The sequence below is a fragment of the Branchiostoma lanceolatum genome, chromosome 1 (assembly GCF_035083965.1).
Source record: "Branchiostoma lanceolatum isolate klBraLanc5 chromosome 1, klBraLanc5.hap2, whole genome shotgun sequence".
In the NCBI taxonomy this organism is placed as follows: Eukaryota; Metazoa; Chordata; class Leptocardii; order Amphioxiformes; family Branchiostomatidae; genus Branchiostoma; species Branchiostoma lanceolatum.
The window spans coordinates 32,365,754-32,374,622 of record NC_089722.1 but is presented as its reverse complement, the minus strand read 5'-3'; the positions used below and the strand labels follow the sequence as shown (position 1 = coordinate 32,374,622).

At 39.2% G+C, this 8,869-nt stretch overlaps 1 protein-coding gene across 1 annotated transcript in view; it reads left to right on the top strand.

Moving 5' to 3' along the window:
• Nucleotides 1–4,973: 4,973 nt before the first annotated feature.
• LOC136449252 (uncharacterized) overlaps nt 4,974–8,869 on the top strand; it is a 65,230-nt gene continuing 61,334 nt past the window's right edge. Inside the window, exon 1 of the mRNA XM_066449201.1 lies at nt 4,974–5,103. Within this exon, the coding sequence (XP_066305298.1) occupies nt 5,040–5,103 (64 nt within the window). The 5' untranslated portion in view covers nt 4,974–5,039. The remainder of the gene's footprint in view (nt 5,104–8,869) is intronic.

Genomic DNA, 8,869 nt, shown 5'->3' with positions numbered 1-8,869 from the left:
CATGTGTGTCTGTCGATGTGTGTGTCTGTCTATGTGTGTGTGTGTGTGTGTTGAACAAAATATCAGTTTACAGCTTAAAAACTGCAATGTGTGAAAGCTACCTTTTAAAACAATTTTTATAAGCATTCAATCATCCATATGAGGTTTCAATGACAACATTGTCAACACAAAGGAATGACAATGAACTGATACAGGTTTGGAAGGTGATAGCCCTGTCCTCGTTCTATGGACCAGGGCATGACAAGACGCGGAGAGGCAGACGACTCTAACATGTGAGGTGAAGCCAGTTAGAATAATCTGATCAAAGCGTTCAAGCTGACATTTTTCACCTGAGTACATCGCCAAGGATTAAATGGGAGGACCAAACTTTTGTGACTTGTCTGAAAAGGGAGTTAACAGGAAACATGGGACGATATGATCTTTTTTACACCCAAGTTGACATTTCAGCCTTTGTTTAAGACATTTTGAAGAGTGTACACCGCATGTGCCTCTTAGTCATTTGCACTCCTGTGACAGTGAGTATGATTGATACGCCCTGACTGACCCTTGAAGACATTGCTGTATTGTTTAGGAAGACCTTACTTGTCTCTTGTATGATTCATGTATGATTAATAACAATGTTCACGATCGTCTATATAATGATTGTAACTTTAAGGTATAGGAAGAAAGACAAACGTAACAGTTTGTGTATATACGATGAAATTGAATACTCGAATTCCCGAAGCTGGGAAGATGGGAATCAGGGAAGGTAGAGTCCACCTTACCCACACTGATTTGCGACCCTTTCATTCTCACAGACTGAAATCAAAAGCACTGATTATCAGCATTCGCACATACACACACACACAAACAAACACACTCACACACACACACACACACACACACACACACACACACATATGTATATATATATATATATATAAATATAAATATATATATATATATATATATATATATATATTTACAAAGGTAAAGCAGGCATCCTCAATTGAGGTGAAGCATAATGCTTTTTCAAGTAGCTAGTGGTAGTGCAATGCGGCTTCGCCACGGTATATACACAAACACACGTGGCCACACAGAAATATATATATATATGTATATTCACACGTACAAACACATATATAGACACATACACTCACACACACAGGCATAATATATATATATATATACACACACACAGTCACAAGCAGAAAAACCTTAACATTCTTGGGGTGAAAATTTATATTTGAGAACCAAAGCCTGTATGCGTAAACCTTCAGGGAGATCATTCGTCCTCCTTGTGTACAACTGTTTGTATGGAATGTATTACACACAGCCATAAAGCACAGACAACTGCGTGTCACATGTGACCAACATGCCCTTTACACATCGGGGTGTCGCTGGGCGCACCTGGTGCTCATGTCCATGAGTTGTCTTCAGTGTGCACATTAAGTAACTCATACCCGTCATTCAAACACATGCACACGGAAACGCCTTTTCCAAACAAGTTGTCTGCACCTTGTTACGCCCTCTTGATATACCAGTCTCCATTTAAAGGCAACCAAAGCAATATTAGGGCCCAAAAAAATGGAAATAAACAAAATGTTGAAATCTTTATGGTAGTGACATTTACTAACATTGTTTAGTACATTTGCGTAATACTTTGAGCATTTTAAAACCACGCAAAATCGTGCCGCACGATGATCCCCTTAGTTTTACGAGCCTACAAAAAACCCGGCCACAATTTTCAGTGAGTTCTCACATTACAACGAAGTCATATTTTTTTCATCATGGACGTTGCTATACATTGTGATAGTGTTGTTTGAACTAATCATGCAAAGAAATGACTAGATAAGTCGACTTTCAAAATTTCAATTTTTGGGCCCTAGTATTGCTTGGGTTTCCTTTAACAACAGCGCACCAAGTAGGATTTTTATGACCAAGAATGTAGCTACGCACATTACTTTCAACATTCAATAGCCTGATCTAGTGTCCGTTTCAACATTTTGATCATTATGTCTCAGGGCGTATAAGTGTATCTGATTTTTGTATGTGATGTCAGTATACTGTGAGCCTTTAATTTCTTATCGATTTGTCTATGCTTTCATGGAGACAATTGTAAACACTTAACCAACCCATCATCTTCCTTAACACTACCAGGGCGAAATTGTAACATATGACGGTAAAGTTATTTTTGCATGTTATGTTACAGCCCAATACGTGACTGTAACTTCCTGTACAAAGTCAAATATTCCTAGCAGCTTTAACCCTCCAGTATTGTAGACGTCAGTTGCGTAATTGTCATGAAGGTACAATCACCATTTAAAGGAAAACATGATGCAAGCTCCGGAATAAAATTACGTGAATATGTATCTCTTTTAGAAGAAGAACTTTATTTGCACGACAATTGTACACGGTACAAAGTATGGCAACAACTGTTAAACATGATACAAAATAGAAATATAGAAGAAAACTTAATATCCTTACTTACTAAATACAATACAATACAATACAATACAGTACAGTACAGTACAATACAATACAATACAATACAATACAATAAGGTGGCGACGTAATCTAATCCAAGGCCGTAAACACACCCCGACCGGACTAAGCTGTCTGGGCGGGCGGGGTCACTCCGAGCGCCGTAGAGATATCGAGGAGCCCCCGATGGTATGGTTTCCAGGCTACATAGCAGGGACGAGGTTATATCAGCTCCACGTGAATGGTCTTATTGTAAAAACTCGAGGACCACGAGTTGATCAACCGCGTACCTAACATTTGCCGCGTGACCTGTTGAGTCAGCCTTAGGTTAAAGACCCCGAATCTATTGTCTGGTCATTACTTGAAGATATGAGACACACGCACATACTCTCCAAGCAGAGGAGGGGTTCCGGCTGGTTTTTGACGTGTTTCAGGCGTTTTTGTCGGGTTACGTTTTATACTTTGTCATGTTTTTTGTTGTTGTCTCTATTAGACTTTGTCATGTTTTTTTTTTGGTCTCTATTAGACAAAAAAAAAACAAAAAAAACATGACAAAGTAGAAAGCCCGACAAAAACGCCGAAAAACACGTCAAAAACCAGACGGAACCACTCCTCTGCTTGGAGAGTAACACGCATGTACATATAGGTACTGGAAATATATAACACACCTTTATTTCAGGCTGACCACGTGCACTGAACTCTATACAACAGATGTATACACCCTTCTGAAATCACAAACTTTTAGCTTGATTTTGCAATGGCAATGTAATGGCATATAGAGTGGACATCGTTTCAAGGTTGAAAAAGTTTGTGTCACGCAACCACTAGTTTTCTGCATCTGTATTCAGACAAGATTTACCCCAAACAGAACATTGCCATGGATACTTGTGAAATACTAATTCTTGGTCACTTGTAGAAGAGTTAACATAAAAAGTTATATGCTGTAAATTTGAACAATTAAAGGAATTCTAAATTGTCGCACAAAGAGATAATTTTTACCGGTATTTATGTGCTTCCCTCGTCATACTATTGTAAGTTTATGGTACTTTTCGACGGGGGGGGGGTGTTGGAATAATCGCTGTCTTACTGCAGACGGCAGCGTTCTTACATCTTCATTTAAAAGTGCTATCAATTTTGAACTTAATGTGACATTATCTCATGGACTACGACGATATTCAACTTAACTAGTAGTTAGTTTAGCCAGAAAAGCTGAAAAATGGATATTCTTCACACGTCAACTTTTTCCACAGGGTTGTTTGGTAATGAACTTATTAGAAATCCATACAAAAAATCTAGATATCTCATTAAATGTACATCTTTCTTTTAAATGTATACACCCTTGTTAAATGAACGTATGCACCCTTCTTAAATGTATACACCCTTCTTTAATATATACACCCTTCTGAAATCACTAACTTCACGCTCCTGAGAGAACTTACGATGAAAGAAATGAAGATGTGTCTATTTGGTATTTTTAACCTTCTCCCTGCTACCACTTGTCCAGCTAGTGTTAAAATGGCGACTCGCGTGTTACTGTAAATGCAGAAATGTTCGCAGTGGTTTTATGTTCGCGGTTTTCGCGTAGACCGTTTCATCGCGAACATTTTTATCCAATACTGTTGCAGTATGTGACTATAGCGCTGGCTTAAACTTAAAACCACCGCAAACACTCAATTTTCCCCTTAGCGCGAAATAAAAACCACGCGACCTTAAATGCATTTACAGATAGCGACCGACCGCGTGTCTAACATTTGCAGCGTTCAGGTTAAAGACCCCGTATCCATTGTCTGATAATTACCTAGTCAAATAAGATTTATACACACGTGTGCGAAGTGTATAATGCACCTTTTCTGATCAAATACACATACAAGCAAGGCGTACGCTCACACCCTTCTGAAATCACAAACTTTAAAGGGTGAAAACGTTTGTGTCATGCAACCACAAGTTGTCTGCATTTGACTTCACGCATGACTTCCACCAAACAATACATCGTTATAGATACTTGTGAAATACTAATCGTTGGCCACTTGTAGAAGACTTAACATAAGTGGTTGCATCTTTTGTGAATTAAGAACATATAAACGAATTGTAAATTGGCGCACAAAAGATGATCTTTTTACCGGTAGAGTATTTGTTTCTGTGATAGCGCTGTAATTTTGAGTTGTTTTTTCTTACGAGGTCGGGGGTCGTTTGGAAAAGTCGTTGCTTTACTACAGACAGCAGCGTTCTTACATCTTTATTTAAAGGTCCTTGATATGTGCTCTCTCAATTCCGAACTTCAACTCAAAGAGACTTATTCCCGTGGACTGCAACAACAGCTGATGAAAAATTTAAAGTCAATCTAGCCCAGCTAACAATTGAATATCGTTCGTGAGTCAACTTTTACAAAGATTGTTTGGTAACGAACAGGCGTTGCCAGCTAACCCCATTGCCCCTACCCCAGGCGTGCCTTTAGGCCTCGTATCAGAGCCCACCATGGCTGTTAAGCCGGTCCGCCCACTTTTTCCAGCGGTCCTAACAAGGCTACCCACCGCCCGACAGTCAGACGCAGCCGAGACCACACTTGGGGCACCACCATGAGGTTCTACGTCGTGTGTCTGACTCTACTGCTGGGGGTGTGGACCGTCAACTCAGTCCCAGGTAAGAAATACTTCGCTCAAGTTCGCTCAAGTTCATCTAAAAGATGATAGATGATATTTCTTGGTCCGTGTGGACATACCCGTAGTGGAGATAGGCGTAGGGGCTAGGTCCGATTCGTCTCACGATCGAAAACTAATGGCACTTTTGGTATAGTCATGCATGTCTCCTGCACAACTTAGCTGTCTTGTTATGAAAATGTTTACTTTGATTTTTGTTGGGGGCTACTTCTGATAAAGCCAGCTTGAAAACCCTACGACATCCGAAGCTGGTGTGTAACGCCGAATGGCGGTTATACCGGCTATAGATATCAATTTGATAATCTTACGACGGCCTTCGACGAATCTGACCGCGGCGAAACGGCCGGGGAAAATACTATATGCTATGATTCGCGATAGTCTGTAAGGTTTCCGACCAAATGCGAGTTTTTGTCGTCCTTAGATTGGACAAATGTCCTGTAAAAACAAGGGTTTAAAAGCGCCGGCATCCAGAGCATTTTATGAGGCTTAAAACTCCAATTTCTAGTCATTCCTACACATAGTAAGTTTCAATAACACTTTACCATTACATATCGACATTCAAGGAGCAAAGATGCGATGTCTTTGTGTGATGAGAACTGATAGAAAATCCAAGCCCTAATAGACTAATCCTGACCAATGATAGAGTGACTCATGTCCGTCAAATTTTTGCATTTCTATGTATTAATTTTGCATTTCTACGTTTTGACGGCGGTGGGCGGGGCTATGGTGTCGGTCTATTTACACTAGGCGCGTGAAACTAAAATATCACCATGTAGCTTATTTTTGTGCCGCTTTTGAGCACTTTTGATAAGATATCCGCACGCATATGTGGTAGACAGTGGCATTAAATGCCAAATTCATAAAGATTACAGCAACTAGAATATTTCCAGTTGTCTAGCCTCATAAAATGCCCTGGATGCCTTTAATTCTGCTTGGTATTAGATTGTGTCATGTTAGCCTTACTAGCAGTGTGAACCCGAGACAAACATGTTTTCATTTGTTATTAAAAAAATGATTTTCGTGTCAGCGCTTAGAAAAATTACTCTCCAAGCAGAGTTTTGGCTCCGGCTTAATTTCTACGTCAAATAAACTGCATAGCTAACGAAAAAAAAAAACCTCACACAATAGAAAACCCGACAAAAACGCATAAAAAGACTTCAAAATCAAGCCGAGAGTATAGAAAAATGACAACAATTTACATGTCACTAGTTTCATCGTCGAAACACAAACAGGCACATACACTTCAGTATAGAAGTGCGGGCAATGGTGTCCCACAAATACATTACTTGACGGTATCAAAAACATCTTAGATATTATATCGATGAATTTTGTGCACAATGAGGCAGAATTTGAGCGACTAACTTGTAACATTTTTTTGACATTTGTAGCTTAAGGCTAACAATTTTGAATTATTGTAAATCGAGAAAGATTAAGTATGCCTTTTCTAATCTAGGCTATAGGGTGGGGAGAGTGTTGTATATCCTAGCGTTCATGGGTAATCGCTTGCAAAGACAAATCACGTTTTATTCGTATGGGTCTGAAAAATGTAGGAAAGTGAGTTTGGAATGCGTAAAGAAAAATAGATGGTAAATAAGTTTAAAATGCCTACAACCAAACAGTTATTTGGTAATTTAGTCAACGCTGTTTTTAGAAGTTGGTGGTGTTTTGATACTGTGGTATCTGTTATCTACATGTTTGACCTCTGCAGTGGAAAGGGTATGGATATTTTCGTGATCATTCTGTCGCTTTATTGCACGCGATCAAGTTAGCAGTTCCTATGAAAGACTTGCATTTGGTTGTTTAGCCAACATTGTTTGGAATCTCAGACGAAGTCAGTGATTTCATTGTGATATATATCTGTATAGAGATCCATATGTACTTCTAGATTCGTCCCCTGGCATATTTGCCCTCGGCAGTGGAAAAGGTTATAGACACTGCAAAGTTGACACGTTTTAGTAACTTAACGTACGACTTCTTTAAAATACGGGCGGTAATTTACTTCCTCCGAAAAAAAACTTGAGCAACTCCTTAGACAGAAATTGTGGGTAACGCCTGTAGATTCTGTAAAATGTTGTAAGCAACGATCGTAAAAAAAAGGTCGAACCGTTTAAGGTATCCCGGGTGTACTGCCATACCTTCCCTGGGGCGGTAGCGTGCGTCTGACTGACTATCTGTGTTGTCTGGAACGCATAGCGTTAAGTCGATGAGTGAGTACAGATTTTACAAGGATACGCCTTCCCTCCGGCAAGGAACAAGCTACCCTATCTGAGTTGTCTGCACATTAAGTGAGAGGAACGTAATATCGCGGTGCCTTTTTCGTCTTTGGCTAGGGACCCGGCCAAATTTGTTTGTTTGCTTGTTTGTATTGTATACCCAGTAAACCGCCTCATGGCTTATTACACCAGGTTCGTACTGAGGAGTACTGAGGCCGTAGGGGCAGTGGGTTGTTATCTACTGTGTCAAGGGACTGAATTGGAAGGCGGAGCACAACCATCTCCTTCCACCGCATTTTACCTCCCAACCGAAGTCAGGTACCCGTTTATATACCTGGATGGAGTGAGGAAACTCGTCCGAAAAGTCGAAAGTCGTACGAGTCGAAAAACGTACATTTCATCACATCGGTCAGGAGATTTGAATCCAGGCCCAAACCAAACACCCTAACCATTCCACCAACACGACGCCACGACTATCATGATAAAACTGTCAAAAAAGCTAATTTTGGCCGACCACATCTCCATTTATATTTGTCAATGTCATTCTTTTAAACACTAGTATCAGGGAAAATTTAGTCCTTCATTTGGCCTACAAATCCACAAAATTAGCCATGGTGTTCATCGCACAAAAGGATTATCACCACAAAGAAGAACTTTATTGCGCGACTATTGTAGCAGGTACAAAGTATGGCAATAGAAGTTAACATAGAACAAGACATATATGGAATAAAACTATTCACTACAACAAAATAACTATCTTAGGTTTTACATGATTCAAGTTGGGCTAATTCTGAGTATCATTATTTTTTCTAATTATAAAACAATCTTTTATATACTTGCCTATTTTACCACTGTGTGAGCTGTTGCATCTTAATATATAGTCAAATCTATCTGTAGCATTGAACGTCTCAAAATCTGAGGTACTTGAATTGATAAAGGTGAATACCTTATCGCGTAGGGCATCATATTTAGAGCATCCCATAATAAAGTGAAACTCATCTTCAATTTGATTTGGGCAGAATGGACAAAACCTTTGGTCAGGAGCTACATTAAATTATCTACCTGTTTCTATATTCAATCTATGGCTACTAATTCTTAACTGTGTTATCGCTTTATGGATTTCAACATTATTCACAAATGAGGAACTAGTAGAACATCTTAAGGTAAAAAAAAATTTTCGATGCTATAATACATACTGCTAGTTATACAAAATAACGAGCATAATATGATCGAGGGAAATTCGGGCACTTTTATTTTGCGACCCACTCACATAGTCTACAATGGCGTTCGCCTCAGAAATGTATGATCATAACAAATAAGTTATAACTTTATAGGATGATGAATAGAATTGCTGTTCATGCATAGAACGATGGCATTGAGAAAATATCAACGCAGATATGAGGGAACAAGCCTAAGCTCTGTCTTTTTTTGAATAAGTTTACATTGATTTGGCAATATTCCGACGAAAATGCAAGAATGGTTGTTTACATTTCAAGCTGAAATTATAAAATGGTCGAGGAAAGAAATTAAAGAGAA